The sequence below is a fragment of the Cnephaeus nilssonii genome (genome assembly GCF_951640355.1).
Source record: "Cnephaeus nilssonii genome assembly, chromosome: 6".
NCBI classification, from domain to species: Eukaryota; Metazoa; Chordata; class Mammalia; order Chiroptera; family Vespertilionidae; genus Cnephaeus; species Cnephaeus nilssonii.
In genome coordinates, this window is record NC_137077.1 from 43,137,206 (window position 1) to 43,165,170 (window position 27,965).

General features: G+C 38.5%; 1 protein-coding gene across 1 annotated transcript in view; it reads left to right on the plus strand.

Annotated features, from left to right (window-relative positions):
- Positions 1–27,965, plus strand: part of TMEM117 (transmembrane protein 117) — a 434,132-nt gene that overhangs the window by 56,184 nt on the left and 349,983 nt on the right. Inside the window, exon 3 of the mRNA XM_079775887.1 lies at positions 22,733–22,865. Coding sequence (XP_079632013.1) covers positions 22,733–22,865 — 133 coding nt within the window. The remainder of the gene's footprint in view (positions 1–22,732; positions 22,866–27,965) is intronic.

Below are 27,965 nucleotides of genomic sequence, written 5' to 3' on the forward strand. Positions count from 1 at the left end.
TTCTAGACCCAGCCTAATCTGGCTGTGGGATGAGAGATTGTTTTCATCTCATCTGTGATCCATTTTAGATATCTAGGATGCAGAAAATAGTGACTCCAGAGTCCCAGGAGTGAATTGATCTTCTTGACCTAATAGAATGTCCCCTAAAAGGTTTTCTATGGGTGAGAGCACCATGTGATGTTGGTGTTGAATAACTTACTTCACAGTGTCCAGCACAGTAGTTAGTTGTACTCTAACAGAGTGCTTCTCTTACATAACACTTTTCTTGAAATTCAACTCCTGAACTGACTTGTTAGCATTTGCAATAGAACCAGAGTGTCTGAGAGATCTACAGAAAGTAGGATTGGCTTTAAGACAAAAGTGGCCTTAGGAGTAGTTGGAAAAGTAACTGATCTGACTGAGTTGAGAACTTCCAAATTCTTACTCCAGCCAAAGAAGACAGCACTCATCTTCCATTTGCTATGAAGCAGCTGTCAGTCAATGGTCATCTATAGAAGTCCTATGCAGGTAACAGGCATTATGACAAGATAAAAAAGATCTTGAGAATAAAGCCCCTGCCCTCTCATAAGAATCTTTCAGACTATTGAGAAATCAATACAAATTCTAATTCAACCACATGAGAACAGCTGATGATTATGCTGTTTTGTTTAGACTCACATTGCTTGACATCTGGTCCTGAATATGTTTGATTAGGAAACCTAAAATATTTCCCTTAGCCCCAGTTGAAGGCATACTAATAAGCAATGACCTTTGTAAGGCATGAAGTAAAAGTTGGATTGCATAGAGTACAGTTTACTGAATATCTTTACTGATGGGTCCTCTGTCTAGACCATTGTAGCAATTTATGTTCATAATTTGTGAAGGAGTCCAGACTGCTTCTAGACTAACAAAAAAGATACACTTATTTTCAATATATATTGTTACCTTTTATTGGGTGCAGTGTAAAACATTGGTAGTCCATCTATGCATTTTGAAGTAGCAATACTAAGCAGTCACATTTCTTGATCATTCAGAAAAAATAAGAATTTGCCACATTGTGAATTTGGCATATTGAAATCATGTGGGAAATTGTACTTTGTTTTCTTAAAAAGCCAAGTCAGTTAACCGAAGACCTTGGAAATTCATTTTAGGTATATTTTTCCAACCTTTTAATTCTTTCTGAAGTGAGAATGTACAAAAATCACTAATTTTCCTCACAGTGTAAGGTACTTTACATGCATTCTCTTTAAAAGTTTTATTTTTTATTGATTTAAGGAAGAGAGAGAGAGAGAGAGAGAGAGAGAGAGAGAGAGAGAGAGAGAGAAGAAACATACATTGATTTGTTGTTTCACTTATTTATGCATTTGTTGGTTTCTTCTTGTAACTGCCCTGACTGGAAATTGAACCCTCAACCTGGGCATATCCAGATGATACTCTAACCAACTAAGCTACCTGGCCAGGTTCTGCATTTTCTTTAACCCTTTGCACTCGCTTGCTTTTTTCTCGATTCCTTTATTCTAATGCTAACCGTGTCGAGTCATATTCGACATCTGAGTGCAAATGGTTAATTGTTCTATCTTGAATTAGAAGAATCATTAGTCCTAAGTGGCACATTAGAAAAAATGATGTCATATTATAGAGAGAAATGGTAATGTTAACATTTCATGACCTTGATAAGACTTAATATTACCCAATCTACATAAGTTTATAAATCTATCAACAATCCTCTTTGATAAATTATGTATTCAATTGATGAATTTATAACTTGAGACAGAGTCAGGCCTGACAATGTTTATTACTCCATTGAAACAGAGGAGGTTTAGGAGATCTAAGCTGGAACTAGACATGCCCTTTAATATAGGAGATTGGGGATGAGATGGGATGGGGTGGGGGACTAGGACATCACTATAGACATTGGGTGGAAAAACACATCCAGGAAGGTACTTTGTGGCATACAGAGAGCAGATGTTATGTTTTAATCAGGACAGAGAAATAGGCACTGAGGGAAGTGAGCAAGGGACCCAGGTCCCATACCTAGAGGATCAATGGGACTTGGTTTCAGGAACAAGGCAGAAGCCTCATTGTTAAGCCTTTGCCAAGGGATCAGTTATCAGAGTTGGATTAACAGCAAGGTTGACTTGATATCTAGTGCTCTATATTGAGCTAAAGTTCCCTTCTCATGAGAATGCTATTGGTCCAAAGCCTGAGATAAGGTTGAGCATCCAGGAGAGATTAAGTGGCTTCCACTGTGGATAGAGAAGGTATGGGGGTAGGAGGGGATTGGAACCAGACAGACCACAGTAGGATCACCCAAAGGTGATTATCAATGTTTTAGAAGTTGGAGGAGTATATGGTAACTCTGATAAGTCAGTCCTAGATTTAGTGCTATTTAACACTTCCATTAAATTGGTAAATCAGAGAATAAGTCATTAATTACTCAAATGACATTTATAAAAAAATAGTAGCTTGCACTTTGGGGAAAGAAAATTTCAACATTACCTTGAAAAACTGGACAAATGATTAAAACCAAACAGTCCCTTTGCAAGGACAAATGCACAACAGTATCTTTAAATAGAAAAGCAAATGCTACCAATACATTATTTCCACTCAATTACAGACTAAAGTTTTGTAGTCCTTTATTTTCTGGTTGACCTTTTCTGGAAAACTGGTATTGATGGATCATTTAAACTGTGACATTAGTAACTTAATTCTTGCCAGTTTTAAAGTCTCCTGAAATTTACCTGATTTTGTAGAGTCCAGTTACATTTAGAACAAGAATAAAATATTTATGAGACCTCTCTTGGTGCCATTTGGCAGGTACTTTTCAGAGTAAGTATTGTATTTTTTTTTGTTGTTGTTGTTGCAAGTCAAGGAAAGTGGATACTATGAAATTATGAAAAGAAAAAGTCTGTTTTCTCTAGTGCTGGATGGGAAAAGGTCACTAGCACTACTAATTACTGCTTTGGCTGGTGCTGTAATAAGAACTTTTTAAAGAACTTGAGTGTTGAGGACATGAGGTCAATTGAGTACAAGAGGGAGTTATTGGATACAGAATGGAGGAAAATACAAATCAGCTGAGTAGCAATTGGAATGAGTTATCGCACTTTTAAAAAATGAGAATAATGGTGCAGTAGAAACATTTTGATTTCATTTAAAATTGTTATAATAGTTGAAAGATAGAATCCCCTGAAGTTGGCTAGTGCCTTTTAAAAGACAAGATGAAGAGGTTAATGATAAGGGAACACTTATAGTCTGAAATGTGGGCTTTTGGGAAGCCCTGACATTAGAGAAAATTTTAAAATGTCTGATATAACTGCATTTTTTTTTAAGTTTCTGCCAGTGAGCTCTTTTTCTTGGAGATTATGCAACCCAAGCAACACTCCTTATCTGGCAGCTCAGCTCTGCCTGGGCCATTTATATGCCTAGCATGGTTATCTGGTTATCTGACCTCTTGGAACAGGAATCCTGTCCTTTCTAATTTTCCTACCACCAAGAGTGGTTGAGCAAGTGTTTAATTCTGCCTCAATGACTTCTTTATGTACTCAAATGCCATCACTCTGATATCTTAACTTTTTCTTCTACAAAATGAAAACAAAGCCCAATTCTTTAACTTTCGTCACCATCATACTTGGTGATAATGCATTCACAAAGTGTGTTCTATCTAAGTGAATGAGTGTGCAGTCACCTTGCCAGCTAGTATAATTTAGGAAAAAGAAGCATTTTGATTTTTCTAAGATCAGTTGGCCTGAGCTACTTGGCATCTTCACAGATGAAAAAGAATGATTTTTGAAAATCTTTTCAAAACCATAATACTAGGTTCTTTAAAGAGTTCACAAAAATAAATTTTACTTCCTCAACTTTTTACTTTTAAAATCCTTTATGACATGAGTGTTTTAAATTCTATCTTCATCTTTCAGATGGCAATTTCTTAGTATACCCTGAATTTACTCGCAACCATTTTATAATGTAAGCAGTCGGCTTTTAAGATTGGGAAACTGTTCCTTTCATATGTGAGTGAAACAACCATTGAAATTAGTGGAGAACAATTCACAACTAGACAGACAAGGTGTTATTCTGTTTTTAAGTCCAAATGGCAGAATAGACTGTTTGAACCAGAGGGCTCTGTTGACATAGATTTGATCTTTGAGTTGCCACTGAGTGTCCATGATGAGGAGAAAAATTTTTACCCAGTCCCGGGAAATGTTTACATTTCAGTTCAATCTGCACCTGTTCAACTGTACTTTAGGCCTCAAAATTACAAGAGGGTATTAAACAGCCTATAGCATAGATGTTAACATTGGTTCTGATAACCGCCATTTCTCCAGTCCTCTCTATGCCCTTTCACAGGGAGGTCTTTCCTCCTCTGCCCAGCCCGCTCTTTTGTATCAGTTGGTCATTTACCACCCCAGGTAAGTGCCTTGGCTTCCATCTCTGATCTTCTCCCCATCGAAGGAGAAAACACAGTGATACAACTGTTCCAAAATGGCATTGGCTTCAACATTTGCATATCAAAAGGTCTGCTTTTAATTTGTGTGTGTGTGTGTGTGTGTGTGTGTGTGTGTGTGTGTGTGTGTGTTTGTGTGTGTCTCCCTTCTCAAAATTTCTGGTCCCCTGTTTTGCAGAAAAATCTTTGAAAAGGTGGCTTCAGTTGAAAGGCTTCAGATGAGTTTCTTAGGACTCAAGCTAGAACACTTGAAGATTCCTTGTTCATTCTCTTTTCAGGCACATGATGGGAGGATTCCTGAAGGGGAATGGGGAACAGAAGATAATTTTCCTTCTCCTTCTGGCAAACCCCATGGATCAAGACTTTCTTCCAGAACGTTTCTCCCGTTACATTACATTAACTATTGATCAATTCACATATACTTTTTATTTTTTATTTATTATTATTTTTTAAATATATTTTTATTGATTTCAGAGAGGAAGGGAGGAGGAGATAGAAACATCAATGATGAGCGAGAATCATTGATTGGTTGCCTGCAGGCCCCACACTGGGAATCAAGCCTGTAACACTGGCATGTGCCCTTACTGGGAATCGAACTGTGTCCTTCTGGTTCATAGGCCGACGCTCAACCACTGAGCCGTGCCAGCTGGGCCACATATGATTTTTTAAACTACATGTAATTTTTCATTCTATTTTATTTGTGTGTGTGTGTGTGTGTGTGTGTGTGTGTGTGTAAATGATAATGTCAGAAAAAGGTATTTCTGGGCCCTTTGATTTGTAGCATAAGTGTGTTAGGAATAACTTCAAGTGTTCAAATTAGAGAAGGATGAAAATTACTTAAGAAAGTTAGTTAGGCCTGGAACAAGGACTTTTTCCATGATCTCCTGGCCCTGCTTTTGGCATAGCCTATACTTTATAGAGAAGGGAGTAAACTCAGCTCAGCCTATTGACAACCTTATTTTTCATTGCCCCCAGGTTAACTTATGATTTTATGCTCCCAAATCCCCAAAAATCTTTCCATTGCTTTTATTTAGATTAGTTAACTGAGTATAGTTAAAATCATTTATCTTCTTAGAATCATCAAACATATAATATCCTTAACTATTTACTTCTTTATTTCTGTTTTGGTTCCAATGATTCTGTTTACTCTCACCAATATATTTACCAGCGTGCTAAACATTACATTGTATTTTGCCATTAATAGTTTTCTACTCAAACATAATTTTCTTTGCAGCATACTTTTCATTTCTATTTTACTTTTTAAATTTTAATACGTATTCAAAGTTGAGCAATACATATTAGAAGAATTGAATTATTAAACAATGATGGTAGAATGGAAGCCCCATGAATGTAGGGATTTTTGTCTGTATTCTCAGCACTTACAAGAGTGCCCAATACATGGCAGGCACTCAAATATTTGTTCAGTGAAATGATGAAATGTGATCTTTTTCCTCTCTTGGTTAATATTATCCTTAAGGCACTGATATTTTTATTGGTGCTTTTCCATATGTTTTTCAATTATAACATAGCCTTTAATCTACTTTATGTCCTCCAAGAAAATTAGTCTCATTACTTACATTTACATTCATTTCAACCAGAAAACCCTACAAAAGTTCACCATTTAAGCATCTACCTATCATATTATCTTACCACTAGTGACCTGGTGCATGGATTTGTGCACATTGAAAGGAAATTAATTAGAAGGTGGCTGGTGAGGCAGGACTGGGTGAGATGGGCTGGAAATGCCCTGGAGCCAACCTCCTGTGGTCCCTCCCCAGCGGCCGCACCTGGGGTGGCATCGTGGCTGGAAGGGCGTCTGTGGAGTGAACAGGGTCTCTCCAGCAGGTGGGGTCCCTCAGCCTGGCCTGCAGGGATTGGGCCGAAACTGGCTCTCCGACATCCCCCCAGGGGTCCCAGAGTGCGAGAGGGCACTCTGCAAAGTTGCTGTCGTATAGGGTGTGGAACGCAAACGCAAGTGTGCAGTAAACCAGATTGGGGCTGACAGTGCCCCAGCAACAACATAACCCACAGTCAAAGGTGGAATTGTGTGGCCCCGCAAGGAATCGGGCTCCCTCCTCTCTGGTTTCGGGGTGCATCACCCGAGAACCACTGCAGCCAAGTCACTGCAGCTCGGCAGCTCCTGCATTGAGTGTCTGCCCCTGGTGGTTGGTCAGGGTGCATCATAGCAATCAGACAGAGGGAGGGACACTTAGCATATTAGCCTTTTATATGTATGGATGGTTTTAATGACGTTAAAAATCAGAGCTCTTCTCCAAGGAAAACCTGTCATCTTTGAGATTTTTCACAAAAGTTGTCTTGGGCTTTGAAACAGTTCAAGGGGAAAGTTCAAAAAATGATTTGAGCAACTGGAAATATTTTGAAAACTGGAATACTTTTTATAAGCCCAAAGTTAAGAGTTCTTAACCTCATTGGGGCCACCAATCCATTTGAAAATTTGTTATCTGTCAGATATCTGATCCTGTCAAATGCACATACCAACATATAATACATTGCATTTACTTTAAGAGGTTTATAGGCCGCTGAAAGTTCATTTGTGAACTGTCTGTGGGTGCTTGGACGTTGTTTAGGAAACCTGATGTTAAAGACATACCTACTAAACTCTAAATCCTTGAGCTCAGTGTCCAGAACTGATTCACCCTTCATCACAGGAAAGTTCCTTATGTTTAATAAATATTGATTAAGTGAAACACTGTCTCAAGAGAAGGCTTTGGCTAAATTCAATCAATTAAATGCAAGCCCTGATCCTATAGCCCAATGTATAATGGATATGTGGGGAAGTGTGGGCATGGAGAGGGTTAGAGAGAGGATAGGTGTGGAAGGCTTGGTGCTATCAACATTATTTTTAAAAAAATATATTTTCTTACTGATTTCGGGAGAGAGAGAGAGAGAGAGAGAGAGAGAGAGAGAGAGAGAGAGAGAGAGAAAGAGAGAAATTATGAGAGAGAATCACTGACTGGCTGCCTCCTGTATGCCCCACACTGGGGATCGAGCCCACAACCTGGGCATGTGCCATGACTGGGAATCGAACCATTACCTCCTGGTTCGATTCTGAGCCACATCAGCTGGGCAACAACATTATTTATGGAGAACAAAACTGAGTTCCTAAGCTTTCTCTGATTCTGCTTTGGTTTTGTTCATCTTCTCCATCCATACTTATCCCCTTCTCATACCTGCAGGTGTTCTAAGAATCTTAGTGCTGATAAATACTCCTTATTCTTCCTCTAGATTGTGATCCCATTTTATTTTTCTTTATCCTGTATCCACATCTGATGTGGTGATTGAAATGAACAAATTCACTTTACTAATTAATGTGGAGCTCCTACCGTGTGCCAAGCACTGTGCTGGCGTTCAGTGAAGAACAAAAAAGACACAGTCCACAGTCCCTTGGAACTGTTAGCCTCTGGTTGAATGCATGGTAGAGAGGGTAGGGGAGAAAGATATGGGGAACAATGGGTTACTTTCGCAGTCTCCAACTGATAAATCTGGTTATGTAAGAATAATGCCGAGATTGATGAAATTAGGCAGTAACACAATAACAGTGGCTCCTCTGTGTTCTTCTCTCTCTCATCCATGAAATCAATTCAGTTCTAGATTGAGGAGGAGTCTAAAATGCCATTTGGGTATATGAAAATTTGGGGATCAAAGGGAGAGGAAGCTGGCAGCTTCAAAGGTAGGGATTTGATCATATTTGGCTATGCTCATAATGAAACAGTTAGGAGTCACATATTTGGCTATGCTCATAATGAAACAGTTAGGAGTCACTGTATAATAGTGGTATAAATTCAGCCTCCCCTCCAGCAAATTTAATTAAAGCTAATTATCTACAGATCTACATATCAGAAAGTTTAGTATCTCCTTCCTGGAATTCCCTTCTCCTCTTAATCTGCCCAAGAACCCCAGCAACTTGTACTCTAAAAAAGATGGTTGGTTGATTTCTACCCCCAAGGGAAAAACACTGATGTTTGAAGTATAACTGCTACTTCTTCTTCACTTTCACACCCTGTTAGTATTGAATGATGGTCCCTTCCAGGCATACGAAAGTCCCTGTTCTGCTCTCCAGACCCAGGTCCTACCCATAGTCTTCTGAGGGACTTTTGACCTACCCCTCAGTGACATCTACCAAAGGTGCTCCACACTTAGACTCCCCTTCAGGTAATAGTCCCAGGGCCAGCCATTGTCCCCTAGGGTCCAAGCAGTGTGCTCAGTGGCTGGAAATGGAGGATAGACCAAAATCTGCCCTCTCTAATGGACCCTGGTAATGAGCTTAGTTCATTACTTTGTCTCAAGGTAACTTTATTTCTAGAGCTTCATTACCTTCCTTTGCCACTTGACCTTGTCTAGTCTACCTGATAAATCTCCCTAACTTCAAATCTTTGTGCTCCTTAATGCAAATGGATCTACATCCCTTTCAGAGACCAGCCCTGCATAGCTAAATACTCCTGCTTCATCACACAGGGATTTTTGTACCTTAGTCCCAGGATAATAGCTATCTACCAGCCCTAGAAGTGCCTAATTTAGAGGACCTCTCAAGTAAGGCCTAAGAGAACAGAGGTTTGCATCCATTATGAAGGAAAGGAGGAAGGAAAAAGAAAGGTAAGGAAATAAAAGAAATAAAAGAGGGGAAAAATCCAGCAGTGTTTATTGAGCACACAGCCCTCATATAGAGAGCAAGGTGAGGATGGGAAAGACTTTTTCTAATGGGAGGATATGAACACATTTCACTGTTGCTACTGAAGACTTTTATCACTCCACTCCCCACCCTTTCCCCACCAGCATTACTCTCCTATTTGATCTAGAAAAAGAACTGCTGTGGCCATTATTATAGGTAAATAGTGGCAGGAAAAGGGTGAAGACTGGGTTGAAAAGGGAGGGGGGGAGGATGAATTCATAGTCACTAACTCATCCTCCTCTCCCCAGCTGTATTTTGGGACAACTTGATACTGCTGGTCTCTGGCTATCAGAAGAGGGAAAGCATGGAGGGGAACAGTACAGGGGAATTGGGATGGAGAGAGGAGGGGATTCCCTGTTTGCTCTTCACGGCCAATTATTTTTAGTGACTTAATGCCAACCATGCTAATCTCTTTGTTTTCTTAAAAATATTGCCTACGTTATTAAGCTGACACAAGAACATTGTGTAGAATTTAGAAAATGTAGCAAGTTTCAAAGAAGAAAAATTCTCTTGCAATCTCACCATCTAGAGACCACTACTGCCAGTATTTTGACATGTTTTCTTAGGAATATATACTCATAAAACATGAGCTTATACTGTGCATTCAACATTTTTATAAGTCCACACCTTTCAGGTCATTAAATATCATTTGTAACTACATCTTAATGGCTGCATGACTCTTTCACCTTAATGCACCATGATATTTGGTTGAACATGTAAGATGTTCCTAGCTGCCTTTATTTTACTATTTATATCCCTCCAATGGGAACATCTTGGCCCATAAATGTTTCTACATTGTCAGAAGACAATGAAGTGTTGTTGCATTACTGCTGCTGGAATTTGCAACTGCTAGGTCCTCATGGTGCTTTCTCTTCAGCTTCTGGGACTAAAAAACGTAAAGTCATCCTTTGTAGTTTTTCTACCCCAACACAGGACTTATCTCTCCCAAGGGTTAAAGGGGCACAACCCTGGACAGCACCTCTGGCTCTTTTTGACTTCCTGTTGCTTGAAGTAGATGCAGGCTCCTTCTCTAATATTACAATCTCAGTGTACATATTCCGTCTGCTGCGCCTCTCAGTGCTCCATCCTTCTTTCCTGTACAATTAGATTTGTGTTTGGGTCACAACCTCCTAGAGCATATTCAAATTATCTGACACCATTTAGCTAAGATCTCCCATGCCCAGTTGTTTCTGATGAGTTGTATGTAGGGCTCAAATCTAATTTATTGATAAAGGGATAAAAAAATAATAACTCATCTTAAGTGCATGTCATGTGTTAGGCGGTTAAGTAAGTGACTTATATAAATTACAATGTAATCCTAACAACAGCGCTACGATGTGGTTATCATTATCCTTATTTGGCATATGAAGAACAAGAGGCAGGAGAGAGTACTTAGCTAGCTCTAGGTCACTGCTATGGGCAGTCACTAACCTACTTGGTTGTCTGTCTCCTGAGCCCTCATAAACATGTTTTTAGTTTAACTTATTTTATTTTTTTAAAAAATTATTTTTATTGATTTCATAGAGAAAGGGTGAGGGAGAGAGAGAGAGAGAGAGACATCAATGATAAGAGAGAATCATTGATAGGCTGCCTCCTGCACACCCCACACTGGGAGTCGAGCGTTCAATCTGGGCATGTGCCCTGGCTGGGAATCGAACCATTACCTGTAGGTTCATAGGTCAATGCTCAACCACTGAGCCATGCTGTCAGGGCTAGTTTAATTTAAAACCAGGAAGGTTCATAGTTCTTATTTGAATTTTCAAGCAATTACTTTATTTATAATTTTAGTTTTCTTTTAGATTCTTATCAGGCAAAGAGCCAACAATTTTATGCGGATTTACAAACTCATAGATTGTTGCAGCTGGGGTGAATGATCTCAGTGATGCCCTTGCCTTATCATCTGGTTTTATAGACTTAGCCTGTGTGTTAGACACGGGCTCTTTGAGGTTGATTTAGATTTCTGTGCTGATTGTTGGATTCTGTTTTGATCTCTATTCAATTGCCTGGTCTGTGGCATTGAGTCATCTTCACCAGTTTGTTAGATTAATATCTTAGTGTTCAGTTTCTATTTATGCTCCAGCAGAACACTCTTACCATCAAGGGCACAGCCTGTGATAGAACATAACTGTCAAACACAGTCACATTATTTGACAAAAATATTGCCTACACGCCACTGTAGGACTCCTGGCAGAGTGCTGTGCTTATGGCTGCTACAAGGGACATCATTCTGTCCTCTCTGGAACATTTATTTTCTTTATAATTAGTGACAGTGCCCTTTTTATCTGTGTAGGCCCCATTTGGTATAGGGTGATTAAAGGTGATGCTTGTTTTTATGTCATCAAAAATCATATTTTTTGTTCCATTTTTAGAACATTTCTTACAGGGATTCTGAATACTTTTTTGACTTCTCTTTTGGAACGTATCACCAAATTCTTACAAAGGTTAATAACAGCAAAGTTATTCAATGCCAGCCTCACCTGAGAATTAATCACTGCCTAAACAAAAGGTTATTTCACCATGCTGATTATTTGGACAGCTCTGTATAACTGAGTAGTTAATTACTTAGAAGCTACTTCTAATTTTATTTTTCAAGATTAGATGCTCTGATGCTTTTCTTTGAAGTTCCTTTTCTTTCCTTTCCCCTCCCTCCTTCCCTTCTTTTCTTTACATCTAATTTGATGCTTGCTGGGTACAATGCCTCAAGTGGGTCTCATTGCTCTTGGCTCCATGCCTGCCTCCTGAGCACTGGGAATTATCCTGCATTCTATTGAGTTCCACAGTTGTATGTCTTAACTAACACTCAAAACCACTTTAACATCCTCACCATGCTTCTGAAAATGCTTTCTTCAATCTCAGTTGACCAACTCCTCTTTCCTGCCTACATTCCCTTTAACCTCTGTACAAGTTGATACTATTAACTGTACTCACCTTGACATTTTCTTATTTGAATCCCACAATGAACATGACCTGCTACATCACTCTGCTTCTTTTGGTCTTTTTTACTGGTTCTTTATATATATATAAAAGATATATATCTTTTTATTGATTTTACTGGTTCTTTATATATATAAAAGATATATATATATATATCTTTTTATTGATTTTAGAGAGGAAGGGAGAGGGAGAGAGAGAGAGAGAGAGAGAGAGAGAAACATCAATGATGAGAGAAAATCATAAATCTGCTCCCTCCTGCACGGCCCCTCCTGGGGATTGACTCCACAATCTGGGCATGTGCGGGCTTGAACCAGTAACCTTCTGGTTCATGGGATGACCTTCAACCAACTGAGCCACAATGACCGGGCAGTCTTTGCCTAATTTCTGGTAATCTCTTCATTCTGACTTCAAACAGTCTAGGTAGTTGGCATGAGCATAAAAGTTGGAGCACATGAAAACGCTGGTTAGTCTGGGTGTTTGTATTTTGTCTTTTAATAGAATGGTTGATTGTTCTCATCACTGATGTTTTAATCTCCTTTAGAAGGTCCAATAAGAAGTACCCATCTTCTCTATCCAAGTCCTGAATAAATTAAGAAATAAGCTTATGGTGACTACATTATTACCTCTATTCTGGAAGACTATGTACTGGAGAATGTGACTTATGTCTACAGGCAAGGGGACTTCCTAATACTAACGTCCAGAATTAAGCAGGCGTCCCCAGCCCCTGACAGTGCCACACTGCACACCTCCCCTGGAGAGGCAGGGCAGAATTTGGGGTGCTCTTCAGAAGTGACTTGGTCTCTAGAGAAAAGGTCCTAAATTATACACACTAATTTTCTTCATTCAAAATGATCAACAAGTCATGTCTGCCTAGAAGTGGAGAGATGTTAGGAGTGACATAGCTAGTGGAGCATTCTCTCTCTTGAAGGAAACAAGCTGGACTAGGGAATAGCCATTCATCCTAACAGTGTTAATTTTCTGTGATAATCTGATGATTAGAAAAAAAAATGGTATGCTTGGTTATAATTGATTTACCCCAACATAGTTAATAAAAGGGACAGTTGAGATTTCAGGTAGTGCTTTGCTTTTAACCACTACCTAAAGATGAATTTTTTAATGTATATGATATGCAAACTAGGGTGGCACCTTGTCACACATTGGCCATTTCACAAATGTAACACTGATCCCCAATATGCTCCTGCAGCATGTGTCGCTGTTTCATCTTACGTGTTAATGATAAACCACAGAAGCATCTAGCCTGTTACAATATAAGTATTCTTCACCACCAACACATTATAAGTTATTACTTCCCCAGGCAAGAGGGTAATTCAAATGAGATTATATTTGAAAAGAATTTTCTACTAATCTCTCTGGCGTTGCTGGTTTGCATACTTGATTAAATAAAAGTTTAGTAATTAAATAATTAAGTAATTTTTCTGTCATAATTTCAAGTTAGTGTACTGTAAAATATTCAGTTTATTCAGTTTCATTTTGTTTAGTGCTGTAACTGTATTGAGGACAGACAGTTCTTTGAATTGAAAATATTGAGAAATATACCAATATTCTAACCACAGATATTTTTATGCCTCATATACAGAAAAATAAACATCAGTAATATTCAATAATAGTTAAGTCATAGAGGGACAGGGTAATTATGGGTAAGAAAGCATCAGGGTGGGAAAGCAGTTTATGCTTTATAAATATTAAATCATAACCATCAAAGTTTAGGATAGTGGTTATGTAAATCATTCTTTAACAAAACATCTATCATATAGCTTAGAAGATCATAACACTATATGAGTGTCTATTAAATGAGAACTAAATAAAATAGTGAACTCAGTAGGAGTAGGATTTCAAGCAAAAATGGTACTGTGAATTCTAATGGTTTGTATATCTTTAACTCTTTTCTAAATGCAATTTGTTGGCTATCCGGAGTATGGTGTGGCTCCTTATTTGTTTGGCTTGTGCATTCTTTCTGTACCTGAGATAAATTATAAATCTCAGTAAATGAAAGCTTGGAAGCAATATTGCCTGCAGGCTTGAAAGACAAAAGAACCCTAACATCTAAATTACAATGCATTGTTATTCATTGAGTTTGCATAGACACTGATCTTCTAAAATAACTCCTACATCTATTATTTTATTGTTCATGTAAGACTCAAAACTCTGACTAAAAAGATAGAAAATATGGTAAAAATATGACGTATTATGTGAATATCATTAGTGACATTTATTCTACAAAGTTGCCCTTTGAAATTATTCAATTATTTCCAGACTTTCATACTACGAAACTTATCTTTACAAAGGTTCTTTTGGTCTGTCATCATCATGTCCAGCATTTTATTAAGGTAAAGAGACCATTGACACTATGAATATTACACTTTCACTTCTACTCTGTTGTCTCAGACCTTTCATCATGAAATCACATATAATGTTATATTTTGTCATTTCCATGCTTAGGCCTCTCCAGTGGCTCCTACTAGCTTTCAGAATAACTATAGAGCCTGGAGGTATCTTTGCTGTGTAACAAATTTTCACCAAATTCAGCGGCTTGAAACAATCATACACATTTGTGATCTCACACAGTTACTCTGGGTGAGGAATTTGGGGGCAGCTTGGCTGGTTCACTTTGGGATCTCTCAAGAGGTTGCTGTCAGTACATTGGCCAGGTCTACTACAGTCATGGGTAGATGTAACTGGAAGTTCTCTTCTGAAATGGTTTCCTCAAATGGATGGCAAATTGGTTCTAGCTCTTGTCTGGAGCTCTCAGCTCCTTGGCAACTGAGTTGCAGTGTTTTTTTTTATTATTATTATTTAGTAAATCTACATTAGGTGGGTAGAGAAATTAGCAAGCTTGCAATTACCAGAAACAATCTGAAAGAGTTAGAGGACTTGTAGAAAGCCATTATTGAAAACCAAGTTCTAGAGAGAAGAAAGAAATCAACGAGAGACTTGCATACATGATACAGGTAATAGGAATATTGGAAATGTGGGTGACATGGCAGAGTTTTTGGCCTCTGGCCTGGTTTTATCTCCTCAGTATTAATAGTTGTGGCAGGACCAGAACCTCCTGTCCCCTCCACCTCACCTGTGATCAGGGAGCGAGTGTCCAAACCTTGTGATTGATCAGGATTGCTTGTCACCATGGGTCAGCCGGCATGGGATTAGTCTGGACAATTTAACCTTTCCCTTTTTGTCGAGTCAATATAATGCCTGGCATTAAATGAAAACTTACTTTGAAATTGTAAGTAGCACTGTTTTTTAAAACTGGTATAACTATACTGATGATGATGTAAACATTTAATAATGTGATGGTATTAATTTTTAACAACAGGGACCTATACTTTCTATTCTACTGCCCATTTCAAAATACAAATTTGTGATAATAACAACCTGTAACATTTCTGAAAGTGTTTTATTTACCTTTCTTTTTTTTGATGGGTTTTGACTTAGAAGTGCTATTTAATATGATTTCACTTAGTACTTCTTTAGAAAATAAAGAACAAATTGATTTCATCAACATTATAGGGCATTATAATATATGCATGCATAAATTATGCTGCTAAATCATACATAGGGCTCCAAAGTAAGATGTAAGGTTCATTTAGTATTATTTTTATTCAATGGTTAGTTTCTCCTTAAATGGAAAAGTAACAGGTAATAATTTCCTTTCAGAATTTTGTATTTTCCTCCTGAACAATAATAAGCAATTTATGTCAATCCCAGTTTTCATTAGTCTAATGGAAAACCTATATTATAGTAAAATATAATATTTTGACTTTCTCAATAAAATGGAAGGTTTATACTGTTTTCCTGTGGAGAATAATTTATATAAACATGCTACTAAAAGTTTACTTTAATACATACACTTTTGAAATTGACCTTAAACTCGGGATCTGAAAATATTATGATTCTTGCTGAGTTTCTAACCGTTGTCTTATTTTCTTTTCTTTCTAGAACCTCTTTTGAATTGCATATAGCATAATACATATTTTTAGTATCAAATGGGATTATATTTCAATTCTTGATATTTGGATTCTGTCAAACTCAGTGAATCACAAACATTTTTGATATAAGCTCCTACTTCTAATAAGAAATGATAACCATCTGCTCAATCTTTTTAAATTCTCTTTGCTCACTAAAATAACAAGATTTGATCTGGTATTAATGGAGTGTGCCCTGAGGGCACAACAGTTTTATGATCTTATGTGAAGCTGTGTTTGTCTAACTAGAACATCTTTTCTCCTTGATGATATGCTGATATGTTTTGCTACGTAATTTTCTTTGCTAATGTCTCATCAATGGAATAATTTTCTTTAGTTATTTTTATTCTGTTGCCATTATAAATTTACAGAAATCAGTCATGAATACTTTATATACTTATTTTAGTCTGATTGGAAATAAAGTACAATTAATTTTCCAGTGCTCTGGTCCAATTTCATTTTATCTTTTCTTCTCTTATTCTAGATATAAGAAATGGGACTTACATGTATTGTTAAGTATTTTAATATGTAAAATATTGAATATTAACTAGGTCTTTAAATAATCTTAGTGTGTTATTTAGGGTTAATTTTATTTATTAGTCATACAATAGAGAAAACATAAGAAGGAACCCTTTTTCTTTTTCTCTTAATAGGTGAGGAAAATTTCTTTGTTTTAAAACTAAAAGTCTTTTGAGTTAGCCCTAACTGGTTTGGCTCAGTGGATAGAGCATCGGCCTGCGGACTGAAGGGTCCCAGGTTGGATTCCGGTCAAGGACATGTACCTTGGTTGTGGGCACATCCCCAGTAGGGGGTGTGCAGGAGGCAGCTGATCGATATTTCTCTCTCATCGATGTTTCTAACTCTCTATCCCTCTCCCTTCCTCTCTGTAAAAAAATCAATAAAACATATTTATTTTTTATTTAAAACATATTTTAAAAAAGTCTTTTGAGTTAACAGACTTTGAGCTAATCTTCACTGACAAAACAAATCCTTTAATTCAAGAGATGGACTGGAACATACAGTCATGTAATCCAACCCTGTAAATTCTACATGGCTAGTGGCCATTCCTCTTTGTCTATCCTGAAGAGAATTTACTACCTCCTGAGAGATTCCATCCTATATGTTCTTTCTGACTATTACTCCAGTAGATGAAATACTTTATAATGAAGATGACTCCCTAGAGAGGGTCATCTCTGACCTGCATTTTAAGGCCCATAGGAAATACAAAAGTTATTCAAGTGATGGGGAAGGAAGAGTATTCCAGGCAGAGGGTTCAGCAGCAATGTAGGAAACTGCAGCTGTTTACTGGTGATGGAACTAGAGTGAAAGTTAGGAAGTGGTGAGAGGGCAAAGGTAAGTCTGGGTCAAGTCAAGCAATGCCTTTCTGTATCACATGAAGGAACTTGAATTTTATACTTTAGGGGAATGTTGATCAATGAAAGGTTTCAAGAGAAGGGATGGTGTGCCCATACTTGTATTTTAGCTAGAACTCTTGTCTTTTTATTCAATGGCTAGTTTCTCCTTAAATGGAAAAGTGGAGGGTTGATTTGAGGTGGAAAAGGCTAGAATGAGGAAAACCAGATAGGTTGTTGCAATGGTCCCATTAAGAGACTATGGGAACTCAGATTATGAGAGAAGAATATGGATGTCAGGTTATACAATACTAGAACTGTTGATTGAAATAGAAAGTATGCGGGAGGAAAAATTCAAGAGTGAATCTTACTCTGAGTTATTTTGAAAATTATAGGATGGTAAAATTAAAAGTAGGAATGGATTTAGGGATGGAAATGGTCAGATTAGAGATGAGGTATATTGCGTGTTGGGGAAAGGAATGGAGATTTTGAATTTGGTTTTGTAAACGAGTTTGAATTGGCAGCAGGATATTCAGGAGGACAGTGGGCAGGTGAGTCTTCCAGTTCGGGCTCAGAAAGAAAAGTCTATTCTGGAGATACTGGATGTTAATCCCTTGAGAGTGGATGAGACCATGTAGTGATAAAGACAAAGGCTAAGGACAGACCATGACAAATATCAATTATGGGATGAATAGAAGAAGAGATACTTAAAAAGGTTACTAAGACTAATCAGGAAAATAGGAAAGAAAAAAAAAAAGAACTAGGAGTATTTGGTATAACAAAGGCCAAGGAGTATATGTGTAAGTATATCATAATAGGAGATTTTGGAGCAGAAAACTAAATGGATGGTAGTGTTAATTTCAGTTTGGAATCCTCATGAAGGAAGTGTTTTGTTCATTTATCCTTTTTAATTCCCGGTTAGGGTCTATGTATAATGTCACAATTTTTTTCCTCTAAATTAAATAAATCTTGCTCTGTGTTCCTGCTTACCAAGGTGAGCAGAGGGTACAATGCTCGTAACTTTTCAGATCCTTTTAAAAATATCTACAGTTTAAAGAAGTCCCACGTCTTGGAGAAAAGTCCTTCATTCTGTTTTTACCTATATCCTCTTCTTCTATTAGTGCTTGGGTGATGGTCTTCTGCCGCCTCTTGGGCACTATGGTGCTATTTCAGATGGTGTTGATTCACAACCTTGGGAGCTTCCCAGGTGAAATCTGAAACTGCCCCTTACACTGTAGATTGGTAGGTGGCAATTTTAATAAGCAAGGGAACTTACAAACAAGGTTTGTCTTCAGTGACCGCAGGATGAGTAGATCTCTACCCTGCCTGCCAGAACCTTGAAGATTATATAGAAGTCTTAACTGGGTTCAGTCCTGTATACCATACAGAAGGCCTCAACAACACCTTATTCTCTCAAAGCCGTATTCTTGCAAATGGCTCCCACTGAGGGAATGGTGAGCAGAACGTACATCCCACCCCAGGGGAGGGAGGAAGGAGCCTCTGATTGCCCAGGTCCATTTCATGGGTCAATTGGTAGTCAAATCCTCTCAGTGACCTCCCACAGTGGCTGGGATCTTACCAGGTTGTTGTGTTCCTAATGAAGGTGGGTGGCTGCTCTACTGGCCTTATTCCCTTGGGACTAGCTCAGTCTCCTTACCTGACTTCCAAGTCCATGACCCTTGATACATTGGCCTTCACCAGCACCCAGGGAATCTGCCACCTTGGAGGCCTAAATCTTTGTATCCTTCATGAAGCTAGAAGCCCTCACCTATCCAATCTTGCTTCTACAACAGTGGTTCTCAACCTTTCTAATGCCGCAACCCTTTAATACAGTTCCTCATGTTGTGGTGACCCCCAACCATAAAATTATTTTCGTTGCTACTTCATAAATGTAATTTTGTTACTGTTAATGAATCGTAATGTAAATATCTGTGTTTACCGATGGTCTTAGGCTCTACAGCAGCGGTTCTCAACCTGTGGGTCTCAACCCACAGGTTGAGAACCGCTAGCAGGGTCGCCTGAGACCATCAGAAAACACAGATATTTACATTACGATTCATTAACAGTAGCAAAATTACAGTTATGAAGTAGCAACGAAAATAATTTTATGGTTGTGGGTCACCACAACATGAGGAACTGTATTAAAGGGTTGCGGCATTAGAAAGGTTGAGAACCACTGTTCTACAACTTCCCAGGAGTAGGGCTACCCCCACCTCTTACCTGGGAGCACAACCACTTCCATTCCTTCTCCTCTGAGGTTGTTTAGTTTATGTATTTGCTCAAGGCCTCTTTGTGAGAATCTCTACTCAAGAAAAGGGACTCAGAACTCAGGATAAAAATCTGGGAAATACTCCTTTCCATTCTTTTGCTGTTGAGAACATAGCAGCAAAAAGCCAAGAAAATGAAGTAGCTTCTCCATAATTTTCTTGCGCTTAATAGCCTACCTCTGTCTTCCATAATACATGTGAGCTCATTATATATTTTTAATATGCTTTTATATTTTTAATCTCGTTAAAATTTTATGACATCTTAGTGGTCTTAATCTTACTGTATTTCCAGGAGGGAGTTCAAGTTGTAGTCCATTTCGGTGGACTTGAACCAGTATTTATAGCTGTCAGTCATTGCCCTCCAGTCATCACCTCCAACACATATATAAGTTTGGGTTCCATCTTAGTGCTTATGATTGTTTTAAGATTTATATTCCATGACCTTGACTATATTGAAGGTAACAGTTCATACAGTCCAAGATAGATTTTACTAATAACATAAATATACACTCAGGTTTATAAATATAACTGTGATTAAAACAAAAGTCACGTATGACCCTGCCAGAAATGTACCTCTCTTAGTGATGTCTTTGACTTTTGCTGACCTATAAAAACTATTTTCACTCAGGTATTTCCTGAAACTCTTTCTAAAGGAAAGTGTTATAAAATTCTGAATTTTTTGACCTATAGGAAAGGTGGCATATGATTTATTGTCCAAACCCATACACTTAAGAAAGGATGGGGTGGTATTAATAATTATGCTAGAACAACAGTTATAAGCCACTACTGTCCCAAGCAAATGAAATGTATAGTGATACTAAAGGGCAGAGACAGCACATTTTCATGTGATATCCTCAGATTAATTTTGAAGTTCTTGGTTGATATGATTTGACTCCATATTTGGGCCATACCAGTTCTGGCCTGAACTACTGCAGCACTTTCATTGTGTGCTTCAAGTGAATTTCAAGCCAAGTTAACCTGCCCTTGTGTGCTAATGACTCTAATGATTGAAATTAGTGCCAGTGAGCTTGGCAAGGACAGCATAAATGGTACTGTCACATTTCTCTTTTTATTAACTGTCTCACTTCAGCCAGTGTACAGTTAATTCACTATGTTTTACTTGCAAAGCACTCTTAAGTCAACAGCATTATTATCGGACTTTTAAAGTACATTCTTAGTGAATTTTTTGACATATGCATATGTTAATAGGGAGATTCACATTTAAATTTTCAAGGAACTCTAATTGCTGGTCTTCATAGTTCTTCAAATAGGTCTTGGTTTGAAGGTAAAAGAACTCCCAGCAAAGGGAACTTTGAACACAGAGAGTCAATGGGTCTAAAATAAGGTCAAGTTTTCAGCAACTACCCAAATGATGATTGACTTCAAACACCTCCTTGCCCTGCTCACAGCACCCAGAAGAACCATGGCTGGCCTGTAATAAGGACATTAAATATATGTTCAATGAATGCATAATAGTCCTTACAGTTTGCGCTTCCATATTTATGACATGCATTTTTTTGTTCTCAAGCATTCGGTGCTTAATATCTATTTATGATACTCCTGTCCCTGTGTTGTATGGAGACTTCCCTGGGCTTTCCATACTTTTTGATTCAATTAATCCAATCAGGTTGTAATTTGCAGGGCTGGTTTCCTTTGCTTCAGTAGAAAGTTTTCTGTGTTCTTTTAGTTACAATCCACATTCTCCCCGACTTTCAGATTTGCCCTTTGCTTTTCTGGTGCAAGCCAAGAAACCAGATGATGTAACCAAATCTCTCTTTTTGCTCTATTTAAAGTTTTAGCTAGGGTAATGTTTCTGTTAGCCTGGTTTCCAAATGAAATCTAAAGTGCTGTTTTAATAAAAGTGAGGTACAAGGGAAAATCTAGCAGTTAAATCTTAAAAGATCTTTCTATGCTCAGTAACCTATAAGAGAGCCACTGTCTAGCCCTAGAGAGGCAATTTCCAGATGGAGATGTGTGTGTGTGTGTGTGTGTGTGTGTGTGTGTTCATAACTTTGACTTATCATGAATAAAATGAGAATATTTTCTCTAATGAGAAATTCTATTATAAAATTTTAGGCCTACCCTATTTTAATTATAGTTTCTATACATATATAATCTCCTGTATCATTATTTAGATACACTTCTTCAGGAGTGGACATAAGTATAATAGACAAACTTTATCTTAGGAGAAGCCAGGTTGACCTGTATTTTTGTTTTTTACTCCCATGGTTTTTCATCTTCCCCACCTTTAAGGGACTAATGCCCTCATTTCTATTCTCTACCATTAATGTCAAACACTTTTCTGAACTAATTCTGATGTCAGTAATTTTTACTTTAGTGTTCTTCTTAATACATTTTCTTCTTGAAATATTTACATTTTAACATGCTAAGTTTAGCATTTATCTTTGTAACTGGATTTTTAGGTCTCAGTATGGAAACTATGTTTTTCTGGGAGCCACAGCAAACTCTGTAACACATGCACATGTCCTCCCCCTTCCTCCCCAAACACACACACTTGTGTAGATACCTGTACACGGGTATGGATATTTTAGCTATGAGTAAGGCTGAGTCATCTCTCTCTTGTGATAGAGACTTCACTTTTATTTGAAGTTTCCATGCACCTTCAGTAATGGGATCCTCACATAAGGGAGGCCTGCCTTGGTTTTATTGTCTGGCCAGTGTCAGGAGTGGGTCTCTGGAAGCAAAAGGGAATTGTATGGAATTTATGTAATGTCTTTACCATTTGTCTTAAGTAGTTTCATTTGAATAAACCAAAAACATATTTGTGAAATCAACTATAGCAGGTAGGTGTTCTAATCCATCTTATTTTTTTGCAGCATAATGAACAGTCTCTGTGTGCTGGATTCTCACGTTAGTATCATTTGCTCCAGGATGATATAGGGGTTGTTTTGGACTTCATCTCTGAGCAGCAAAAAGGACATTATATAGTGATTTTACCAATAAGTCAGTCTTACAGCAAAGACTTCAGAATGTAGTGAGATAATAAATATTTGCTAAGACAAAGCAAAGATGAAAGAATTTTGAGTTATGAAATATACTGACTAATCATATTTGTATTTCAGGTCAGTTGCTCCGGTTAAAAATGTTTCGAGAGGATCACGGGTCATGGATGACAATGTTCTTCAGCACGATTCTCTTTCTCTTCATATTTTCTCACATATACAACATGATTCTTCTCATGGATGGGAACATGGGGTAGGTTATATTTCTGCTTTCTACTGTGGTGAATGTTATGTTTGAAACTCCTAAGAATTCAAAGAGAATTTCTTAGTTTTTTAGTAGGCTAAATGTACTTTATGCATTTTCTTACTTAAGACATTTCACGTATTTTCTCCTGAAGCTTTTCACAATACTTACCTTGTGTTTCTTATCCTTTAGGTTCTCTGTGAGGGCAGTTTGAGGGTAGCTACTAATTTCATTACAGTGACAGAGAGTCTGAGAATCAGGAAATCTTATTGATTTGTTTATACTCACTAGATTAGTACGGCTGGGTTAGCTTGAAGGTCTCCAGATTTGCAATTCCATTGCTCTCCAATGCCTGGCTGAGTAAAAGTGTTTGATGCTGGTGGCATTTAAAAAAAAACAAAACCTCTCTTGACAGTTCCACCAGAAAGACCTTTGTTATAAATGGATCGTTTTAGAAGTGGCCACCCTGTATTAAATCCAGGGTTGTGATCTATACTTATCTAATCACTAATCAAATCACCATGGCATGAAGAAGTGCTGCCAAGTAGATTGCAGATTATTTTTACCTTTCTCCAGTTCTTGGTGTGCTCTTGGTAAGTTTGAAGGGCAGAAAATAAGGAGAATTGCTTAGTCTATAGTGTTAAGAATTAGATTAGTGACAAAATAAGCTGCTTTAGATACCTGTGGTGCACTGAAGTAGTTCATAAGGAAGGTGTTGATTTATCCTCTCATAGATTGGAAAGTTGGGTTATATCCTTTCCTTCTAGATGGAGGCGAGGCAAGCTTGTCAGCCAGTTCTATAGTGCAATTACTTTGATGTTATATGTATGTCTTAGCCACCGCTGTTCAATGCAGAGAGGGATAGCTCAATTAAAATTGTGTTTCTTTCCCCCACCATTAAAGGAGATGAATAGTAAAGGGAAAGCAGGTATTTTACAAGTTTTAACACTTTCATCTATACTAACAAATGGTACATTCAAGAATGTGATTTTAGATCAAATGTTCAAGCTTCAAACATTAAAATGCGTTGTTTATAATTACTTCTTGAGCTTTAAAAGATGTCATTTCTACTGGGTCTATTTTTAAATGGTGGAGTTATACACTCTAACGCACAGCTACTCAGAATAAGCCTCAGCTGCAGAGCTATGCCTGTGATAATGGTGCTCTTAGAATCACCGAGCACAGCCAAAGGTCTGGAGCTGTAGTGCGTGCTCACCACTGGAATCAGAGGGGGAACGGACCCAGGTCTAACTTATATTTTTTAAGGCTGCTGCTGGAAATAATACATTAAATAGTATATAAAATATATCCTTTGCTCAGAAGTTGACTTTTCATCCAATTCTATTTTTAAAAAGTATGGAACTAATAAACTAACCAGAAGTGCTTGTTCTGAGGGAAAAAGCAGATTTAACAGTAATGAATGAAATGCAACAATAGATAATCCCTGGCATGTTGTAAAGCCCTCAATAGCTAATAATAAAACTCGTCTTAATGTGAGCCACCAGTCATTGAGCACTCGGTACCAGGCATGAATTGTCTGTCTTAAACCTCATGATGATGCTATGCAATAAGTATTTTTATTATCTCCATTTTACAGAGCCAGAAACTGAGGGCCAGAGAGGTTTTGTCACTTGTCTAAGGATACATTATAATTAAACTAGAGGCCCAGTGCATGATTGAATCATGCACGTGTAGGATCCCCTACACGCTTTCGCTTTTTGCGGTGGAGCTGGGTGCCTGTCCGCTGGTGCCGGATCAGACAGGCACTCAGCTCCCCCACTTTTGATGGTCTGCGACTGCTGAGGGGGGCTACCCTGCTATTGGTGGTCCGCGGCCGCTGAGGGGGGCTACCCTGCTGTTGAGAGGCACAGGGGGCGGGACTCCCGCCCCCTGCGCCTCTCAACGGCCACTGAGGGGGGCTGCCGCGGATATCTGGCTACCCTGCCGTTGAGAGGCGCAGCTGGGTGTCCGCAGGCCCCCTCAGCGGCTGCGGATCTGGCCGTTGAGAGGCGCAGGGGGCGGGACTCCCGCCCCCTGCGCCTCTCAACAGCAGGGTAGCCCCCCTCAGTGGCAGCGGATCCGTGCCTCTCAATGGCCGGATAGGCCACCCCGAGTCCCGCCCCCCAGCCTCCTGCTGCCCAATCGTGGGCATAGCGGAGTGATGGTAATTTACATGTTACTCTATTATTAGATGGATTTGTATTTTAAGCAATAATAGAGGACTTGAGCTATTAAGTTGTGAATTCTAGTTATATAGCAGGCTCTTTGGCTGGCAGATTTGATCCATGGTCAATCCTGTTGCTCACTATATGCCCATTAGCCGTTCTTTACATTTTTGTCACTCAATCTGAATTTGAAAGAAGTAGGAGGTATGTGCAGGAAATAAGAGAAGAATTAATCTAGAATTTATGTGTATTGATCTTACCTAAAATCGAAGTGATTTTTCTTTGATTTTCAGACTAATTACAGCATTCCATATTCTTATGTATCTCTTGCACTCTTTAGCAATATGCCTCATCTTCGTTGGAAAAAGCCCATTTACTGAAAAGACATCTTAACGGTGCCACTTTAAAAAAAATCCAAAGCAAGGGATAAATTATTTAGTTCTATAGATAAAAAGAATTTCATCTCTATTTATAAAAGATGTGTTACCAACTTTTATGACCCATGCCAGTGAACACTTTAAGATAGGAATGTAAACTTGGAGCAAAATCAGTTCTAGAGCAAATGGATACAACTGTGCTTTGGGGATTTTCCAGGAGACACCACGAGGCGTTGCCTCATCCTTTGTAGGGAACGATGGAACCAGCGGGAGTGGAAAGGACAGTAGGCACAGATATCACAGTTGACTGGCTTCATACAAGAGGGTTGTTGGTGGTAGAGGAGAGCTCAGGATTCTTGATGATGAATCTGATGTCCACTGGGCATTCCAGTGTACTCTGGTTTGTGGATCTCTCTAGGAATATTGGTCTAGAACTATTCCAAAAAGGATTTCAAGGATTTTCTATGATGGCTAGACCTTCAGGCCTACAATGGGTGGGTGTAGGGTTTCCGAGAGGGGAAAAGGAGTTTTCCTAGAATGATTGGCCTTCTCTCCCACTCCTACCCCCATTTTAGGATTGGGTGTAAATTTAGACTAAGACAGAGCCCTTTGATTCCTTGTTACAAAGAACACAATTCCTAGGTTTATCTGACTAGAACCTCAAGAGTGTTAGCCAGAGCTAACTTGATAAGAGTCAAGTTGCCTGCTCCTGGCTCTCTCAGTACAGTGAATTTCCTGGAGTGTGCACTAACTCTTACGCCTTTAGCCACCTGTGCAAGCCAACAGAGAGGCAGTCCGATGGAGGGGAAAGAGGCCAGTTGGCTGGCTGGGCCAGAAGGGACAGAGGTTCATGACATTCGTATTTCCTACCATTGAGGGAAGTCTCATCTTACCTTCGATTCTTTCCGTCTCTCTACACCTCACACCACCAAAATGCTGCTATCACAACTTCTTTTAGTCTTTCAGTCACCAATACCAAACTAAATTCATCTTTCTATAAATGTCTCAGCTGTAGGCGAGGGTTCTGCTGCAGAAGGCTCTGATCCTGGGCAGGGTTTTACATGTAGACGCTTTATAAACAACTTCCTTTTTACAAGGTGGTGGACTAGGTAACCGGAAGCCTGTCCTAATACAAAATCTTTAGAAATGCTGGAAATAGGATGGAGCCCATAGACTCTTTTTAAATCCACGGTTTGGCTTACCCATAAGAAGGGAAAAACCCGAAGCCAGAAATGAAGAAGGACCTGAAAACCAGGGCAGTGAGCCTGTGAAGTGACACTTGAGACAGTGACTTAGGGACTTGAGTTAAATAAGGATTTGGTCTCGTATTAAGTGAGAAATTGAAACAGAAGCCCTTGCATTAGGTGGCCCTGAATTAGAAAACACATAACCACTAGCACAAGCAGCATCTAGAGAGCTTCTCTGACTTACCCTGGACGTTGGGTGACAAACAATAATCTTCCATGGAATTCATAACCGCAGATGTGGCCTTTTTTATTTTGATATACATTTTCCTTTTGATTTTAGTAAACAACAACACCACAATCAAACAACAAAAAACAACCCATCCCTGGCCATTCTTTTCTCCCAGTTCCAGGTTCCTACTTCTCTCTGAAGCCCCTTCCCCAATAACTTCCAGAATTCCTCTGGTTTACTATTTAGAGCAATTTAGTTCCCTTTCATCTCAACTTCTGTCCATGGCAGTTTATCCGGGGTGTTTCCTTTCATAGCCGAAATCTTAACACATTTTCCAATCAAAAGCACCAGTCTTCTGAGATAAATGTTGCTGCCTTCTCAAAATGCCAGAGCATTTTGAGTTTGTTGTTTTAAAAGTAGCAATTGTTTTTTATCTTTTGATTCAACTGATGTTTAACTATCTCTTGGGAGAGAGATAAGAAGACACTCAAAGAAAAAGGGGCAAAAAAAAAAAAAAAGGGGAGGGGTTTTTCTAATTATCACAGTTCAACAGTCTGCTGAGTCATTTACACACAGGGCTGAAGCCTAAAGAAAGTGAGATGATAATAGGAAAGAAACAAACATGAAACCATTTCTTTCCCCACAGCCACGGGACTTTATTAAAAATGATTCTAAATAAATATCTCTCCTAGCTTTTTAAAAATTTCATCTGTGTTCAGCTAGCTATCCTAAAGCCAGTCTATTTAGTAGAAAATTTCTATTTGGTAGAAATAAACAGAGGTGTGTAAAGTACAGGTTGAGGTTTTTCTAGGAACCCACACTTTAAACCCTTTTTGATGTCGTCTTTCTGAAGAACGTCTTAGTCAGGGAATTTTTATAGCGTATACAGTATAAAGCCCTAATTCAAGAAAGGCTTTCCTGGTGTTTTCAAATATCCCAGGTCCCCACAGGATAACACATGTCTTATGTATTAGGAAGCCTGTGTACACCCTAGTTGATGTTCATAAAAAATTCCGCAAAGCGCCACTCGATGGCAGCAAAGGGCATGTTTTCAAGCACTTACAGCCTCACTGTATTGTCCTAGGCAGGCTTTCTCCTCAAAGAAAAGAATCTTCCGAATTTCTGAAGCTTGGTGTTGAAATGGTTGTGTT